The sequence below is a fragment of the Saccopteryx bilineata genome, chromosome 2 (genome assembly GCF_036850765.1).
Source record: "Saccopteryx bilineata isolate mSacBil1 chromosome 2, mSacBil1_pri_phased_curated, whole genome shotgun sequence".
Classification (NCBI taxonomy): Eukaryota; Metazoa; Chordata; class Mammalia; order Chiroptera; family Emballonuridae; genus Saccopteryx; species Saccopteryx bilineata.
The window spans coordinates 38,038,555-38,058,897 of NC_089491.1; the positions used below are offsets into that span (position 1 = coordinate 38,038,555).

The 20,343-nt window shown below is 39.8% G+C and overlaps 1 protein-coding gene across 1 annotated transcript in view; it reads right to left on the minus strand.

Moving 5' to 3' along the window:
* Positions 1–20,343, minus strand: part of LOC136324243 (phospholipid-transporting ATPase FetA-like) — a 165,122-nt gene that overhangs the window by 16,427 nt on the left and 128,352 nt on the right. The window contains exons 16-18 of the mRNA XM_066256826.1: positions 13,037–13,202; positions 10,673–10,861; positions 9,499–9,614 (exon numbers count right to left, since the gene is read on the minus strand). Coding sequence (XP_066112923.1) covers positions 9,499–9,614; positions 10,673–10,861; positions 13,037–13,202 — 471 coding nt within the window. The remainder of the gene's footprint in view (positions 1–9,498; positions 9,615–10,672; positions 10,862–13,036; positions 13,203–20,343) is intronic.

Here is a 20,343-nt window from a genome sequence, read left to right on the forward strand (position 1 = left end):
ACAATCTAATTCCAGAACACTTTCATCACCCCCAAAAGAAACCCCACACCCATTAGCATTCATTTCCATTCCCTTTGATCTAGCTCCTGGCAACAACTAATCTACTTTCTATTTCTATAGATTTGCCTATTGTGGACATTTCATATAAATGAAACCATACAATATGTGGCCTTTTGTGACTGGCTTTTTCACTTAGCACAATGCTTTCAAGGTTCATCCACATTGTACCAAATGTCAGTATGTCATTCCTTTTAGTGACTGAATAATTCATTGTACCATATGTTATTTATCCATTCATCCACTGATGGCCTTTTGGGTTGTTACTACTTTTTTTGCTATTGTGAATAATGCTGCCATGAACATTCATGTACAAGTTTCTGTGTAGATATATATTTTCATTTCTCTTGGCTATATGCCTAGGAATGGAATTGCTGGGTTATATGATAACTCAATACCTAACTTTTTCAGTAACTGTTAGACTGCTTTCCAAAATAGATGCATCATTTTACATTCCCATCAACAATGTATAAAGGTTAAAATTTCAATATCCTTCCCAATACTTATTATTGTCTGGTCATCTTTGTTATTTTAGCTATCCTAGTGATGTGAAGTAGTATCTTATGGTTTTGATTTGTATTTCTCTGACGGCTAATGACATTAAACATCTTTCATGTGCTCATTGGCTATTTTTTCTCTAATTTCTGACTATGTATTAATAAAGAGTCAAGCCAAAATGGCCTAATTAAATAGTATTTTCTCTAATCTGTTTCTTCTTTAAAATATTTTTCCTGATCTGCCCCTTCCTCATCCCATTTTCTGTCCTATTCCCCCAACCCTCTATATATCTAAGTATAAGGATAGAAGCCCCACAGAATATGGATACGGTTTTGCTTTCTAGTGCCAGCAGCTGGAGCCACTCTCTTTCTGATATATCTCAAATCCTAAAGGATGGAAGTGGAGTGGGGAAGGTAGTGGGGAGGTAACCTGGGGGATTCTAATTCTATAGATAACAGAGGATGGTATCAAAGAGTCCCCTAAACATGCTTTCTGCTCCATATCCTAAAACAATCTATTCTAATCATAGCTGGTGAGAGATGGGGTCTCCCATACCAGCGGGCCCTATCCTGATGCAAATTCTAGGTCAGACCACGGGACCTCCAGAGTCAGGAATCACAAAGAGAACTACTCTAATTGTGGTAAGTGCTCCCACAAAGACACAATCCTTGTCATTCCCCTGGGGTCCTGTGCCATCCAACACCTTGAGAATATGGTCAGTCAGAATCCCACAGAATGAGGTAGTTTTATTCTTCCATCAAATAAAGTGACATGGACACCAATATACACCCATACAGAAACACAATGGCGACATGACGTCAGAGTAATGGTGGCATGAGAAATACTCCTGATTTCTCCCCTTGAAATTTCAACAAATTGAACAATTATAATGTAGCAAAAGAACCCCAGCTGGGCTAGCAGGCGTGCCTGAAAGATCCATGCACCAAATGGACTATAGGTGGGACAGGGTAAAGGGGGGTGGAAGATAAAATGTATTCATGGTGGGCTTTGAAGAGGAGAGGAGACAAACCTGGAGTGATTGGGTTTTTTTTTTTTCTCTGCTGGACTATGGCAAGGAGGGAAGCTTAGGCTCTCTGGATTTTGTCTGAGGCGTACGGAGTGGGAAACTTGGAATGACTGGGTCTCCTTCTGCCGGGAGGAGTGGTGAGATAGAGGGGCAGAGGGGGAGATAAACCAAAGCGGCCAGAGCATGGGGTCACATCTAGTGTTCCCATGGTCTACCTGCAGCCCACACTTGGCAGAGACAGAGAAAGCTAAAGTGCGGCCCCCACCCTCCCAGATCCCACCTCCCTCACCTGACAGTACTGAAAGGGACAGAGACAAACCCCATAGCTAGCTCTCCAGAGCCACTCTCTCCCCTGAAGAATAGAGGTGCTCCACATCTGGTCCCCAGGTATGTTGAGATGTGGTAAGGACACCAGGAAGCTTGAGATCACCATTGCTAGAGCTGTAAAGCTATAAAACTGAAGGTGTAAGGCTGAGGCTATAAGGCCAAAGCCATAAAGCCCTCACATCATGTCCTACCCACCAACATGACTGTGGCCCTGCCTATATCACTGCCACAGCAACATCTCAGTGAAGGTCAGCCCAGAAACTTCACAGAGCTAAAAGTTGTAATGCAGTGACACCTACTGGAAGAAACCTCTCCAAACTGAAATTTATTTTTCCTTTTCCCTTTCTTTCCTCTTATTCTTTTTTCTCTTTTGAACTTCATTTTCTTTCATTTTTATGTTTTTTATTCTTATATTTTTGTGGGTATTTTGCTTTTGATTATTTTGTTTGCCTTTGATCTTTTTTTTTCCTGTGGTTTTTCTTCTTGTCATAATTTAAAAATTTTTTATTATACTTTTTTATTTTAATTTTTCTTTTTTTAGTTTTATTGTTGTTGTTAGGGTTCTTAACAATACCACTCTCAAATGCTGTCAAGGAACAAGAAATCAAATACCATGTCCGTACAAGATAGAGATGTAGTTCAGAAAGAAAATTTAAAATCTCCAGAAAAATGTCTCAATCACATGGAAACCTTGGAGTTATATGATAGAGAATTCAAAATTGAAGTTCTGAAAATACTCAATGAGATGTGAGAAGACACCAATAGGCAACTTATTGAGCTCAGAAAACAAATTATGAACAAAACAGATACCTCATCAAGGAGACAGAAACTTTAAAAACAGAGATAAAGAACTCAATACAAGAATTGAAGGCTGAGGTAGCAAGTTTAGCTAATAGAACAAGCCAGAGAGAGGAAAGAACCAGTAACATCAAAGACAGACAGGCACAACTAGAAATGCTACACAGAGAAGAGGAGAGAGATTCACGAATTTAAAAATCTGAGAGAGCTCTACAAGAATCGTCTGACTTCATCAGAAAGAGCAATATAAGAATAATGGGTATATCAGAAGAAGAGAGTGAGAATAGAATGCAGAGGCTATTCCAACAAATAATTGATGAAAATTTCCCAAGCCTATAGAAAGAGTTAGAGCCTTGAATCCAAGAAGCAAACAATGCCGAATTACTACAACCCAAACAGACCTACTCCAAAGCGTATTGTAATAAAATTGTCAAAAAGCAATGACAAAGAAAAAATCCTCAAGGCAGCTAGGAAATGGAAAAACATAACAATTAAAGGAAAGCCCATCAAGTTATCATCAGACTTCTCAGCAGAAACTCTAAAAGCCAGAGAGAGTGGACACAAACATTCAAACTACTGAAAGAGGAATTACCAGCCAAGAATACTATATCCATCCAAGTTATCCTTCAAATATGAAGGATAAATAAAAACTTACAGACATACAGAAGCTGAGGGAATTTACCACCAGAAAACCCCCACTTCAGGAAATAGTCAAGGGGGTTATTCAACCAGATACAAAGAACAAAACAAGTCAAAACTACAAGGAAAAGCTCCAACAAGGTCACAGTAAAAACAAGGATAACCTGTGACAACAATAACATAAAAAGGGAGAGAATAAAGATCTGCAGTAGCAAAGGAGGATAGAATGCAAGAGCACTCATAAGACAAAGGACTCCTGTACACATGAACATTTTCTCTTACTAACCTAATGGTAACCACCCATAAAAAGGCCACTACTAAAACACAGCTTAAAAAAAGGAAGAAATGGGAAAGAAGTATGGAATGCCACCAAACTAAAACAACTAACAGAAACAAAAAAAAAGAAGAACCAAACAAGACACAGAGCTACCAGAAAACAAAACATAAAACGGCTCTAGGAAATCTTAAAGCAGGCGTCCCCAAACTACGGCCCGCGAGCCGCATGCGGCCCCCTGAGGCCATTTATCTGGCCCCCTTCCGCACTTCCGGAAGGGGCACCTCTTTCATTGGTGGTCAGTGAGAGGAGCACTATATGTGGCGGCCCTCCAACGGTCTGAGGGACAGTGAACTGGCCCCCTATGTAAAAAGTTTGGGGACCCCTGTAAAGTGTCAATAATTACCCCAAATGTAAATGGACTGAACTCACCAATAAAGAGGCACAGAGTAGCAAATTGGGTCAAAAAGCAAAACCGAAACATATGCTGCCTTTAGGAGAAACATCTAAGCTGCAAGGACAAAAGTAGAGTCAAAGTAAAAGGTTGGAAAATGATTCTCCAAGAAAACAATATTCAAAGAAAAGCAGGTATAGCCATACTCATATTTGACAATGCTGACTTCAAGACAAGAAAGGTAACCAGAGACAAAGATGGACACTTCATAATGATAAAGGAGACATTGCATCAAGAAGACATAACACTTCCTTTTTTCTCAGTCGATTTTTACTTATTTATTTATTTTTAAGATTTTATATATTCATTTAAATAGAAGAGAGAGAGAGAGAGAGAGAGAAAGAAGAGGGGAGGAGCAGGAAGCATTATCCCCATATGTGCCTTGCCCAGGCAAGCTCAGGGTTTTGAACTGGCAACCTCAGCATTTCAGGTCAATGCTTTATCCACTGCATCACCACAGGTCAAGCAACACTTTCTAATATATATGTACTGAACCAGGGAGCATCAAAATACGCAAGGCATCTACTAACTGATCTAAAAATAGAAGCAGACAAAAACAAAATTGTACTTGGAAATTTCAACACACCATTGATGACTTTAGATAGATCCTCCAAACAGAAAATCAATAAAGAAATATCAGCCACATCTGACCTGTGGTGGAGTAGTGGATAAAGTGCTGACCTGGAATCTTGAGGTTGCTGGTTCAAAACCCTGGGCTTGCATGGTCAAGGCACATATGGGAGTTGATGCTTCCTGCTCCTCCCTCTTATAAAAATGAATAAATAAAATCTAAAAAAAAAAACTGATATAAGAAATCACAGATGTAAAAATTAATTTTAAAAAATATTGGCCTTATATGACACTCCAGACCAAATGGACACAGTAGATATTTATAGGTCATTTCATCCCAAAACATCAGATTATACATTCTTCACCAGTGTGTATAAAACACTCTCAAGGATAGACCATATGTTGGACCACAAAACTAACATCATCAAATTCAGAAAGATTGAACTTAAGCATATTTTCTGATCATAAGGCTTTGAAATTAGAATTAAACTGTAAAAAGGAAGTAAAGAAACCCAAAAAATGTGGAAATTAAACAACATACTTCTAAAAAATGACTGGGTCAAAGAAGAAATAAAAGCAGAGATCAAAAGATATATATAGAGAAAAGAAAACGACAACATAACATATCAAAATTTCTGGGATGCAGTAAAAAAAGTAAAAAGAGGGAAGTTTTATCATTACAGGCTTATATCAAGAAACAAGAGAGATCCCAAGTAAACCTAACATCACACCTAAGGAACTAGAAAAAGAAGAACAAAGGCAATCCAAAGGTAGAAGAAAAAAGGAAATAGTAAAAATCAGAACAGAACTAAATGAAATAGAGAACAAAAACAAACAAACAAAAAAACTATAGAAAAAATTAATACAACAAAGAGCTAGTTCTTTGGAAAGATCAATAAAATTGACAAATTATTGGCTAGACTCAGTAAGGAAAAAAGAAGAAGGACTCATACAAACAAAATACAAAATGAAAGAGGAGAAATTTCCCAGACTTCATACATATACAAAGGATCGTAACAGAATATTATGAAAGATTATATGCCACCAAATCAACAACCTAGAGGAAATGGATAAATTCCTAGAACTACACAATCTTTCTAGACTGAGTCACGAAGAAGTGGAAAACCTAAATAGACATATAAGCAGGGGGAAATAGAAACAACTATCAAAAACCTCCCCCAAAACAAAAGTCCAGGATCAGATGGCTACACTAGTAAATTCTACCAAACATTCAAAGATTTGGTATCTATCCTTCTCAAAGTCTTCCAAAAAACAGAAGAAGCAATATTCCCCAACACATTTTATGAGGCCAACAAAACTCTCATTCCAGAACCTGGCAAGGACAACAAACACAAAAAAACCACAAAAAAAGAAAACTACAGACCGATTTCTCTAATGAATACAGATGCAAAAATCCTAAACATAATACAAGCAATTCGAATACAACAACATATTAAAAAAATAATACATCACGATCAAGTCAGATTCATTCCAGGAGCACAAGGATAGTTCAATGTATGGAAATTGATCAATGTAATATAACACATCCACAAAACAAAAAACAAAAACCATATGATCCTATCAACAGATGCAGAAAAGGCATTTGATAAGATACAACATCCTTTATGTTTAAAACACTCAATAAAATCGGAATAAAAGGAAAGCATCTCAAGATAATAAAGGCCATATATGACAAACCATTAGCTAATTTCATACTAACTGGTAAAAAAATGAAGGCTTTTACTCTAAAATCAGGAAAAAGACAAGGCTGCCCACTTTCTCCACTCTTATTCAACATAGTTCTGGAAGTTTATGCCAGAGTGATCAGGCAAGAGAAAGAAATAAAATCCATCCATATAGGGAAAGAAGAAGTAAAAGTATCACTTTTTGCAGATGATATGATCCTGTGTATAGAAAACCCCAAAGACTCTACCAAATAACTATTAGAAACAATAAACCAATACAGTAAAGTCACAGTTTACAAAATCAATATACAAAAGTCCACTGCTTTCCTATATGCCAACGATGAAACATCGGAAAATGAACAAAAAAACCCCACGAAAAACAATTCCTTTTATAACTGTAACAACAAAAAAATAAAATACCTAGGAATAAGTTTAATAAAGGATGTGAAGGACCTATATACTAAAAACTACAAAATATTACTGAAAGAAATTGAAAAAGACACAATAAAATAGAAAACACGGAACATGGAACATGAATATTCCATGTTCATGGATTGGAAGAATCAACATATTATAGTTAAAATGACCACATTACCCAAAGCAATATACAAATTTAATGCAATCCTTATCCAAAATCCCAATGTCATATTTTAAAGAAATAGAATAAAAATTTGCCAGGTTTGAATAGAACCATAAAAACCCCCAAATAACCAAAGTAATCCTGAGGATAAAGAATGAAGCCAGAGGCATCACACTACCTGACTTCAAATTAACTATAGAGCCATAATAATCAAAACAGTATGGTATTAGAAGAAAGACAGACATACAGATCAATGAAACAGAATTGAGAGCCCAGAAATAAAACTACATATATATGGACAAATCATCTTCAACAAAGGAGCCAAAAACACACAATGGAGAAAAGAAAGCCTCTTCAACAAATGGTGCTAGGAAAATTGGAAAGCCACATGCAAAAGAATGAAACTTGACAACAGTTTGTCCCTCTGCACAAAGTCAATTCAAAATGGATCAAAGACAGAAATATAAAATCTGAAATAATAAATTACATGGAAGAAAACAAAGGTACTAAGCTCATGGACCTTGGCTGTAGAGAAAATTTATGAATTTGACCTCAAAGGTAAGGGAAGTAAAGGCAAAAATAAATGAAGGGGATTATATCAAACTAAAAAGCTTCTACACAGCAAAAGAAACTGACAACAAAACAAATAGCCAACTAAATGGGAGATGATATATTTGGAAACAACAGCTCCGATAAGGGGTTAATATCCAAAATATATAAAGAACTCACGAGCTCAGCAACAAACAAACAAACAATCCAATTAAAAAATGGGAGAGGACCTGAACAGACACTTCTCCCAAGAGGACATACAAATGGCCAACAGATAAATGAAATATGCTCATTTCATCTTCACTAGCTATTTGATTTTTCTGTTTCTGGTTGAAGATCTTGTTGAGGTTTGGGGGAGATTTATCGGTATCGCTTCCTACCCCGCCATTACTCTGACGTCATCTCCTTCACTAGCTATTTGAGAAATGCAAATCAAAATTACAATAAGATACCACTCCATATCTGTTAAATTGGCTATTATCTACAAGACAGGTAATAAGTGCTGGAGAGGCTGTGGAGAAAAAGGAACCCTCATTTACTGTTGGTGGGAAAGCAAATTAGTACAACATTATGGAAGAAAGTATGGTGGTTCCTCAAAATATTAAGAATAGAACTACCATATGACCCAGCAATCCCTCTACTGGTTATCTACCCTAAAAACTTGAAAACACTGGTACATAAAGACACATGTACCCACATGTTTATCGCAGCATTATTCACAGTGGCCAAGACATGAGAACAATCAAAGTGTTCCTCAATAGAGGATTGGATAAAGAAGATGTGGTACATATATACAATGGAATGCTACTCAGCCATAAGAAATGATAACACGCCTGACCAGGTGGTGGCACAGTGGATAGAGCGTCGGACTGGGATGCGGAAGGACCCAGGTTCGAGACCCCGAGGTCGCCAGCTTGAGCGCCGGCTCATCTGGCTTGAGCAAAGAGCTCACCAGCTTGGACCCAAGGTCGCTGGCTCCAGCAGGGGGTTACTCGGTCTGCTGAAGGCCCATGGTCAAGGCACATGTGAGAAAGCAATCAATGAACAACTAAGAAGTCGCAACGCGCAACGAGAAACTGATGATTGATGCTTCTCATCTCTCTCCGTTCCTGTCTGTCTGTCCATGTCTATCCCTCTCTCTGACTTACTCTCTGTCTCTGTAAAATAAATAAATAAATAAAAAATACAACACAATTAAAAGAAATGATAACATAGTGACATTTATGACAACATGGATGGATCTTGAGAACATTATATTGCATGAGATAAATTAATCAGAAAAAGCTAAGATCTGTATGATTTCACACATAGGTGGAATATAAAACTGAGACTTGACCCTGGCTGGTTGGCTCAGCGGTAGAGCATCAGCCTGGTGTGTGGAAGTCCTGAGTTTGATTCCCAGCCAGGGCACAGAGAAGTGCCCATCTGCTTCTCTACCCTTTCCCTTCTCCTTTCTCTCTGTCTCTCTCTTCCCCTCCCACAGCCAAAGCTCCATTGGAGCAAAGTTGGCCCGGGAGCTGAGGATGGCTCTATGGCCTCAGGCACTAGAATAGCTCCAATTGCAACAGAGCAACGGCCCAGATGGGCAGAGCAGTGTCCCCTGGTGGGCATGCCGGGTGGATCCCAGTCGGGCGCATGTGCGAGTCTGTCTCTCTGCCTCTCCACTACTCACTTCAGAAAAACAAAACAAAAAAACTCCACAACTGAGTCTCAAGGACATAGATAAAAGTGAAGTGCTTACCAGGGGGAAGAGAGGGAGAGGAGTTGAGAGGAAGGGTGTAAAGAAGGACAAATATAAGGTGACAGAAAATGATTTGACTTTGAGTGATGGGTATACAACATAATCAACAGTTCAAATGCTATAGAAATGTTTACCTAAAACTTATGTACTCTTATTGAATGTCAACTTATTAAAGTTAATTTTCTAAGTAAAATTTAAAAAATAAGAAAAGAAACGCAAGACAGAGGGACACTTATGGACATATATCCAGATACACAGACCCACCCATAGCTTCCCTCCCCTACAACCTAAACACTTACAACTAAATGTTCCATGGTCACATCTATGAGGGATGTACAGGATGGATGAAGCAGCTCACAAATCATGGTGTCTGCTCCCTTGCAGAACAACATTATCTGATCTTCAGGTGATCTCACTAAGGGTAAGCAAATCCAGGAAAGTAACCATAGAGAACTAATGTTACTACAACATGTCTGGGCCACTGAGTGATGGCAGGAGGCTGTTCCCGTAACATTTGTTTCTGATACATTTGGGGGCTAAACACTCCATGTGGCCACACAGGGTAAGTGAAGTGGGGAAGGCTGGTGAGAGTGAGAGAGCACCTGATGGAGCCAGTTCTTCTATGGGTTTACTATCACCTGTGGAAGGGCTCTGATGCAGAATCATTTAGTCTCTCAAGTCCAAGACTCATACATGCTGACACCTAGTAAGGACCAAGGATGAAGAATGACCCAAACTAATTGAGAAAATGATAGTATAAATTTCCCCTATATTTCTGCTGCCATCTCTTACTTTAAGTTCAGGCTTTATGGATTTATTCTGTGCTCTTATCTTAGATTTAAGCATTCTTTACAAGCCACTACTTGGAAACACTAAAGAGGGGCCCCAGCACATGGTAGCAAGCTCTCACTTGTATATATTAAAAATACAGATATGTGACAAAGTGGGAATGGTTGTGTTTGTATTTGAAGGATAGTACCTGTGGGAAGGCATGTGGGTGGGAGAAAATATTTATGTGTAGATTAAAGAGAAAGTCAATGTATAAAAGTATGTGAGCCCTGGCCGGTTGGCTCAGTGGTAGAGTGTCAGCCTGGCGTGCAGGAGTCCCAGGTTTGATTCTCAGCCAGGGCGCACAGGGGAAGTGCCCATCTGCTTCTCCATCCCTCCCCATCTCCTTCCTCTCTGTCTCTCTCTTCCCCTCCTGCAGCCAGGGCTCCACTGGAGCAGGGTTGGCCCGGGTGCTGAGAATGGCTCCATGGCCTCTGCCTCAGGCGCTGGAACGGCTCTGCTTGCAACAGAGTGACGCCCAGATGGGCGGAGCATCACCCCCTGGTGGGCATGCTGGGTGGATCCCGGTTGGGTGCATGCAGGAGTCTGACTGCCTCCCTGTTTCCGGCTTCAGAAAAATACACACACAAAAAAAGTATATGAAACACAAATAAGGGGAAATGACCTACCAGGAGGGGCACCCACCAATAACAGACATCCTCTTGCGCTCATTGTTGAAGTCCAAAAAAGCCAGCAGTTGGTAGACTTTAGTTTTCCCCATTTCGACTACCGTGATTGTCTTAGGTGTACGGGAACAGAACACAAAGCCAAAGTTCCTAGCAGCAGTGACCAGAGCACCTTCATCTGGGGACTGAGCCTGGTACACCAGCTTACCTGGCAGGAGAGAAAAAGATCAGCCAGACCCCACAAAGATGTGCAACTGGAGTCCACCCAGAAGGGACACTGGTTTTCAAATGGTTTACATAAAGATAGAGCCTAAGAAGGGGCATCTTTCTTCAAAAATTCCTTATAGTTTGGCCTTAAAAGACCAGATTGTTTAGAACAATTATTTTTTCTTTCCAATATTTTCAACTCATTTCACAGACCTGAGCTGTTATTACAGAGGCATGTGACATGGTACATGCAATGCATGAAGATGAACAGAACATAGGCAGTTACTCTCCAACTTTAGAGGGTCAAGATGGCCCAAGGGGTTTGTTAGAAATGCAGGTTTCTTGGCCCTCCCCAAAGGTACTGAATCCAGAATCACAAAACTTGGGAGGAGGGCTCAAGATATAAAATTTTGAACCAATCTCCTGGGTAAGTCTTATGCAGGTGGTCCTGCATAAAGTGTTTCTATATAAGACTAGCCAAACTTAACATAAATATATCTAAAAGATAATAATATTGATGGTTTAATAAACAATTCAAAAATATATTATATATGAATGAGTAATGTCACCTTTGAAACTCTCACTTTGGGAAGCTAAATGACTCAGTTTGTTCAATCAGGCTTTCATCTGATATTACTCAAGACTTTTCCTGAACTCTTCTTTTAGAGTATCACTACAATCCTGAGGTATATTTTGGATTATTTCTCTTCTAAAGAAAAATCTAATTTTTAAAAGCAGTTACTCAAGTCTGACCAGGTGGTGGTGCAGTGGGTAGAATGTTGGCCTGGGAGGCGGAGGACCTAGGTTTGAAACGCTGAGGTTGCCAGCTTGAGCACGGGCTCACCAGCTTGAGCATGGGGTCGCTGGCTTGAGTGTGAGATCGCAGACATGACCCCATGGTCGCTGGCTTGAGCCCAAAAGTCACTGGCTTGAAGCCCAAGGTCACTGGCTTGAGCCCAAGGTTGCTGGCTTGAGCAAGGGATCACTCACTCTGCTGTAGCCCCTCCCCCTACCCCCCAACCATGTCAAGGCACATCTGAGAAAGCAATCAATGAACAACTAAAGTGCCACAACAAAGAATTGATGCTTCTCATCTCTCTTCCTTCCTGTCTGTCTGTCCCTATCTGTCCCTCTGACTCTGTCTCTGTCAAATAAACAAACAAACAAACAAATAAAATTAAAGCAGTTCCTCAAAATCAGAGTCTTATACTTGTGAATGAGGTAGGTGGGGGAGTATAATTTAGGTCAGACATAAGCTATATCAATGGGACAATAAGACTATTTTCTAATGTGTTTCCTACCTTGTCACTCAAGGTAGTAAACAAAGACAAGTCTAAATATGCTCCAAATAATATCAACTTGTTGGAATGTCAGGCCGGAAGAAGCTTGTGGTGGGGAGGGAGCTTATGGGGTCAGGAGACATGAAATTTGGGTTCTTATCATCTCATCTCTACCATTCTTAGTTATTGGATTTTAGGCAAATCATTTAATCTCTTTTAGCTTCAGTTTCCTTCAAAACTGGGGTCATTTTTCTTGTTCTGCTTACCTCAGAGGGCTATTGAGAAGACTGTGGAAGATAATATAAATGAAAGCAATTTATAAAACTATAAAGTAATATACAAATATAAGATGGTACTAATGGTAGTATTATATGAAGAATACATTAACTTTAAAGGATGTGATTTATTTGGCTGCCTAAATTCTTGTTTGTTAAGAAAAAAGTCTTAATTTATAATTGATCATTTCTCATTGTTTCTAAAAAATGTTTGGATAAACTCAAAGATGATATAATTATACAGGGTGGGACATAAGCAGGTCTACAGTTGTTTGTATGGAAAATAATAGAGGTATTAGTAAAAAACACAAGAACAAACTGTGTTAAGTGTACTCACAGTGTAAACTTACCATTGACCCACTCTGTGTTTGATTATTAAAGAAACTAGGATACGTGGGGATACCTTTAAATTGTGATGTAACAAAAGGACAACTCTATTCATCCTTCAGGAAGTCTTGTCAGAGACAGTGGGGCTGATCTTGGGAATAATTATATTGACTATTCATTCCATTGCTGGGTAACTCTTCCTATTATAAAGTTCTTTCATAGATTAAGTCATTAAAAATGATATCAAACAACCCCCCCTCCAACCAGTCCATGAGGTCTCAGGTCCCTTCTCACCTTCCACTTTCTCCTCTGGTATCACAGTGTGACACAATGAGAGTGAGAGGAAAAACAAGTGCACCCAGCGATCTCCCTTTTTCACTGCTTCCACCAAAGTCTTGTCATAAAATGTAAACTCAGGATCAGCCAGTTGATTGTAGGAGAAATTGACCTTTTCTGTTTTCTGGAACATATAAGCCAGAAGAAACTTCTCAGCAGCAGTTTGACACTTCGTAAAAGGTCGGTTTGGGAGCATTTTCTGTAATGTGATAAGGACTCTTAGGAGGATGGAAAGAAAAAAGCCAGATTAATGGAGGAAACGCCTTGCTGGTTTCTAAGGACATTTTAGTTTTGACCTGGGCCATCCATTCATTTGGGCCAGAAAAGATCCAACTCACAGGAGACCAGCTGAGCACGGTTTGGCAGACCCCTTCTACTTCCTTTCTCTCTCAGGAATCCTGAATTATCAACAGCCAGCATCAGTCTCTATTCTTCCAAGTCCCAAATCCATGATAATCAAACCTAAGGATATGAGGGGGTAACTTCTCCCTATTAGAAAATAGAATCTGGAAAACGTCTGGTCTCTGGCTGTGCTCTGCCTTATTTGGGGATCTGGGAATGGAACTGAATCCTGAAATCTCTGTCATATCAGGTCAGTGATATCACTGTGTTACACTATTCTGATTTAACCCCACAAGGGGGCTAGGGAGGAATACTGCATGATAGAGGCAAGGCTGCAAGACAAGGAATCTTCAGCACATAGGACTTGTTTCAGATTTCATTTTGAATCATTTTACTTGACCTGTCAACATACCTGACCCAGACCTGTAAAGGTCCTTGACTTTGCCTCAATCTTTGGACCTAATATTCATTACCATTTTCCTAGCTATGACCTTGGCTCCTATTGACATGACTCTCTCCATTTCAGCTGAGCTGCTTGTAGCCACCTTGGGTAAACATTTTCTTTTTCTGGTTCAATTTGGCTCTGAGGCTCTCTTACCTCACCCTGGAGATCAATATTAACAGATTTCTCCAGCCCATAACAGAACTTTCAAGGATATTTCTCCAGCTCTTTGTAGTTGTAGAACTGCTTGGGCTGGGCCCCAATATGTCAAGTATAGACACAATTGTCCTTCTGGTGTTATGCTAGGTTAAGGGAAGACTGTAATAAGCTCTTTTTTATACCCCATATAGAAGGAGTTTTGTCATAGCAGCAGGGAAGTATGGTCAGGTCCACAGCCAAGCTCTAGACCTGGCCAACTGCAAAGTTGTGAGCTCTGGGAAGTTTGTGGATTCAGTAATTTAAAATAAATCATTACATAGCATCCCCTGAGGCTTGGCTTTCTCTCTCTCTCTCTCTCTCTCTCTCTTTCTTTCTTTCTTCCTTTTCCTTTTTTTAAATTTTATTTTATTTATTCATTTTTAGGGGGGGGAGCAGGAAGCATTAACTCCTATGCGTGCCTTGACCAGGAAGCCCAGGGTTTCAAACCAGTGACCTCAGTGTTCCAGGTGGACGTTTTATCCAGTGCACCGCCATAGGTCAGACCTGCTGTGGCTTTTCTAGAACTGGGCTCTTTTACTGGCACATTCTTTAAAACTAGAAGCTGCTGAGTGATGAGAGATGGCTGAAAAGGCTGGCATGAGGCTGATCTTGCATTAGCATCTTGTATGCAATTGGGAGTCACAACAATTTTCTGCTGGAAGTGACATAACTGGATTTGTGTCTGAGAAAGTCCTCTAGTAGCAGCATGGAGAATATATTGCAACTAGCAAGATGAGAAGCAGGGAGACCAGTTAGGAGGCCATTCAGTAATCCACAAAATAAATAACAAAGTAGTGACAATAAATATTAAGTTAAGGGGATGACTGGATAACATAGGAGCTAGAATTGATATAATATGGATATGAGGAGTGAAAGAGGAGAAGAGGTAAGAATATGGTATATTTCTTAATTGAAGCCCCTGGATAGACAGACCATTCACTGAGATAACATACCCAGCAGGAGGATATTCAGAGATAGCATACCCAGCAGGAGGGTTGTTAATGACGGAAAAAAAGAGGGATAATAATGTATTGAGGTTTTCATGGTCTGAGGTTCTTTTTTTTATTATTTATTTATTTATTATTAATTTTAATGCAGTGACATTGATAAATCAGGGTACATATGTTCTGAGAAAACATCTCCAGATTATTTTGACCTTTGATTATGCTGCATACCCCTCACCCAAAGTCAAATTGTCTTCTGTCACCTTCTATCTGGTTTTCTTTGTGTCCCTACCGTCCTCCCACCCCCTCCCTCTCCTTCCTCGCCCCCTCCCCACCCCTCTACCCCACTCCCTGTTACCATCACATTCTTGTCCATGTCTCTGAGTCTCATTTTTATGTCCCATCTATGCATGGGTTCATATAATTCTTAGTTTTTTCTGATTTACTTATTTCACTCCGTATAATGTTCTTAAGGTCCATCCATGATATTGTAAATGATTCGATGTCATCATTTCTTATGGCTGAGTAGTATTCCATAGTATATATGTACCAAAGCTTTTTAATCCACTCGTCCTCTGACGGACACTTGGGCTGTTTCCAGATCTTTGCTATTGTGAACAATGCTGCCACAAACATGGTGGTGCATTTCTCCTTTTGGAGCCGTTCTATGGTGTCCTTGGGTTTTTTCCTAAAAGTGGGATAGCTGGGTCAAAAGGCAGTTCAATTTTCAGTTTTTTGAGGAATCTCCATACTGTTTTCCACAGTAGCTGCACCAGTCTGCATTCCCACCAGCGGTGCAGGAGGGTTCCCTTTTCTCCACATCCTCGCCAGCACTTATTCTGTGTTGTTTTGTTGATGAGCGCCATTCTGGCTGGTGTGAGGTGATATCTCATTGTGGTTTTAATTTGCATTTCTCTAATGATTAGTGATGTTGAGCATTTTTTCATCTGCCTATTGGCCATCTGTATGTCCTCTTTGGAGAAGTGTCTAGTACCAGGCATCCCCAAACTACGGCCCGCGGGCCACATGCAGCCCCCTCAGGCCATTTATCTGGCCCCCTGCCGCACTTCCAGAAGGGGCACCTCTTTCATTGGTGGTCAGTGAGAGGAGCACTGTATGTGGCGGCCCTCCAACAGTCTGAGGGACAGTGAACTGGCCCCCTGTGTAAAAAGTTTGGGGACCCCTGCGTGACTCTATTCATTTCTTTTTCCCATTTTTTGATTGGATTGTTTGTCTTCCTGGTGTTGAGATTTACAAGTTCTTTATAAATTTTGGTTATTAACCCCTTACCAGACGTACTGTCAAAAATGTTCTCCCATTGTATAATTTGTCTTTTTATTCTGTTCCTTTTATTTTTTTCCTGTATTTTTCTGAAGCCGGAAATGGGGAGAGACAGTCAGACAGACTCCCGCATGTGCCCAACCGGCATCCACCCAGCACACCCACCAGGGGGCGATGCTCTGCCCACCAGGGGGTGATGCTCTGCCCCTCTCGGGCATCGCTCTGTTGTGACCAGAGCCACTCTAGCGCCTGGGGCAGAGGCCGAGGAGCCATCCCCAGTGCCCGGGCCATCTTTGCTCCAGTGGAGCCTCGGCTGCAGGAAGGGAAGAGAGAGACAGAGAGGAAGGAGAGGGGGAGGGGTGGAGAAGCAGATGGGCGCTTCTCTTGTGTGCCCTGGCCGGGAATTGAGACCACTTTTGTGCCCTAACATGTGGTCTATCCTAGAGAATGTACCAGGAGCACTTGAAAAGAATGTATATTCTGCTGCTTTAGGGTGAAAGGTTCTGAAGATATCTATTAAATCAAGTTGATCTAGTGTGTCCAATAAGTCTGCTGTTTCTTTGTTAATTTTCTTTCTTGAGGATCTATGTAGTGGTCTCAACAAATTTAAGAAGATTGAAATCATATTGAGCACTTTCTCCGATCACAACGGCATGAAACTAGAAATGAACCACAACAGAAAAGCTCAAAAATTCTCAAACACATGGAAACTAAACAGCAGGTTGTTAAATAACGAATGGATTAAGAATGAGATCAAAGAAGAATTTTAAAAATTCCTAGAAATGAATGACAATGAGCATACAACAACTCAAAATTTATGGGACACAGCAAAAGCAGTCCTGAGAGGGAAGCATTACAGGCATATCTCAAGAAGCTAGAAAAAGCTCAAATAAACAACTTAACCCTACATCTAAAAGAACTAGAAAAAGAACAGCAAGTAAAGCCAAGAGCTAGTAGAAGGAAGAAAATAATAAAGATCAGAGCAGAAATAAATGACATAGAGACTAAAGAAACAATACAGAGGATCAATGAAACTAGGAGCTGGTTCTTTGAAAAGGTAAACAAGATCGATGAACCTTTAACGAGACTCAGCAAGAAAAAAAGAGAGAGGACTCAAATAAATAAAATTAGAAATGAGAGTGGAGAAATAACAACTGACACAACAGAAATACAAAGGATTGTAAGAAAATACTAAGAAGAACTGTATGCCAAAAAACTAGACAACCTATTGATAGATGAAATGGACAAATTCCTTGAATCATATAATCTTCCAAAAATCAAACTGGAAGAATCAGAAAACCTAAACAGACCAATTACAACAAATGAGATTGAAACAGCTATCAAAAAACTCCCCAAAAAGAAAAGTCCTGGGCCTGATGGCTTCACAAGTGAATTCTACCAAATATTCAAAGAAGAACTAACTCCTATCCTTCTCAAGCTATTTCAAAAAATTCAAGAGGAAGGAAGACTTCCAAACTCCTTTTATGAGGCAAGCATAATTCTGATTCCAAAACCAGGCAAAGACAACACAAAAAAAGAAAATTATAGGCCAATATCCCTGATGAACTTATATATTTAGGTGTTCCTATATTAGGTGCATAGATATTTATAATACTTATATCTTCCTGTTGGATTGCTCCCTTTATCATTATGTAGTGGCCTTCTTTATCTCTTACTATATTCTTTGTTTTAAAGTCTATTTTGTCTGATATAAGTATTGCTACCCCAGCTTTTTTTTCATTTCCATTTACATGAAATGTTTTTTTCCATCCTCTTACCTTCAACCTATGTGCATCTTTTGTTTTAAGGTGTGTCTCTTATAGACAGCATATGTACGGGTCCTGTTTTCTTATCCATGCAGCTACCTGATGTCTTTTGATTGGATAATTTAATCCATTTACATTTAAGGTTATTATTGATATGTAGTTGTTTATTGCCATTTTATTCTTTAAAGCTGTATTCCTCTTTTGCTATATTCTTTTCCCACTTTGATCTGTTTACAGGCCCCTTAACATTTCTTGCAGCATTGGTTTGGTTGTAATGAATTCCTTCAGTTTTTTTTTGTCTGGGAAACTTTTTATTTATCCTTCAATTTTAAATGATAGCCTTGCTGGATAAAGTAGTCTTGGTTTTAGGTTCTTGTTCTGCATTACTTTGAATATTTCTTGCATTCCCTTCTGGCTTCAAGTGTTTCTGTTGAGAAGTCTGATGTCATCCTTATGGGGGCTCCTTTGTATGTGATAGTCTTTTTTTCTCTCGCAGCTTTTAATATTTTCTCTTTATCACTTAGCTTTGGTATTTTAATTATGATTTGTCTTGGTGTAGGTTTCTTTGGGTTTCTTTTTAGTGGAGTTCTCTGTGCTTCTTGAATTTGTGAGAGTTTCTCCTGCATTAATTTAGGGAAGTTTTCAGCTATGATATGTTTGAACAAAGCCTCTATCCCTTGTTCTTTCTCTTTTTCTTCAGGAACCCCCATGATGTGGATGTTATTTCTCTTTATGTTGTCACAGAGCTCTCTAAGAGTTTCCTCAGACTTTTGAGTCTCTTTTCTTTTTCTTCTCTACTTTCATGCCTTCATTCCAGTTGTACTCCAATTCACTGATATGATCCTCAGCTCTATCCATCCTGTTTTTAATTCTTTCCATTGTGGTCTTTATTTCTGATATTGTATTTGTCATCTCCAACTGATTCTTTTTTAATATTTCAATATTCTTTTTTATACTTGCTATTTCTTTATTTAGGTGTTTGTGATGACCATCCATTGTTGTTCTAAGATCCCTAAGCATCCTTACAATCAGTATTTTAAACTCTGCATCCGGAAGTTTGATTATTTCCATATCACTCAGTTCATCTCCTGAAGGTTTCTCTTGTGGTTTCACTTGGATTGAACTTCTTTGTCTTCTCATTGTGTCTGTGTGTTTGGGAGTTTTCTTTGTAGAGCTGGTTGAGTCTAGACTTGGTGTTGTCTGCCTCCAGTTTTCAGTTGTGTTGTTTCTAGGTCTTCTTGGGTTGGCATCAGCTATTATTTGTAATTCACTTTTGGATTTGGGCCACTTTGAAGTATTGATTTGTTTGTTTTCTTAACAGGTGATTGTCTTGTTTCCTGATCTCAGCAGTGGGCTTATTTGAAACTGTATCCAGGAATACAGTGGGTGTGACCTGAAGCTCTGAAGTCCTCTTCTGCCAGTTAATCTCTCTGGGGGCAGGTTGCTTTCTCAGCTTCAGTAGGGGGAGGTGTATCTCAGATCTCCATGGAGACTTGAGTTACTGCCCCTCCTCCCCACTTCTTGTTTTCAACTGTGTCTTGTTGTGCTGATTGGAGCTGGAGAGATGTCTGTATCTCTGTGACCTGGAAGTACTTTTGTATTTTGCTTTGTGGAAGGATCAGCCCTTCCCCCAGTTATTGCTGCCTCCAGCACTGAATGAATCAGCTTTTCATGTCATCACCTGTATTCCTCTCCCCCTCACCATCCGTCTCTCTCTCTCTCTCCTTTCTTTTTGGAAGACAAGCGGGCCCTTTCAACACACCTCATTCCCTGGTTTCCAGGCAAGTGGCTGTGAGCATTATTTACTGCTCTTTTCCTTGGAGTGAGATCCCTTCTGGGCTCTCAGCCTCACCACCCCATTGTTCCTGTAAGCAGGGGAGATTCAGGCGCTCCCTACCATGTTTGTTGTGGCTTCTTCTTTGCTCCTTGGTTTTGGAAAGCTGTTCTTGTAGTCCAGATTTGGTTTTTCATGCTGATTGTTCATAAATTAGTTTATAATCCAGTTCGGTGGTATGAGCTGGGAGTCTGTGTGTCTGCCTACTCCGCTGCCATCTTCAGGTCTCTCTTGGTCTGAGGTTTTTGAAGAAGTTTTTGACAGACTGGGTTGGAGATAACTGAAGGATAGCCAGGTAGTAATGAAAGCAGGCAAATATGGTTTTGAAGCTCAGGTGAGAGAGCTGAGCTAGTTTCCTCCCAGACAAGCAGTTTTTGAGAACACTAGATCTGGCTGGGTACAGAGATGTGACAGGACTTGGAGCAGCAGCACAGCATGATCTGAGAGGCAGTATTCAT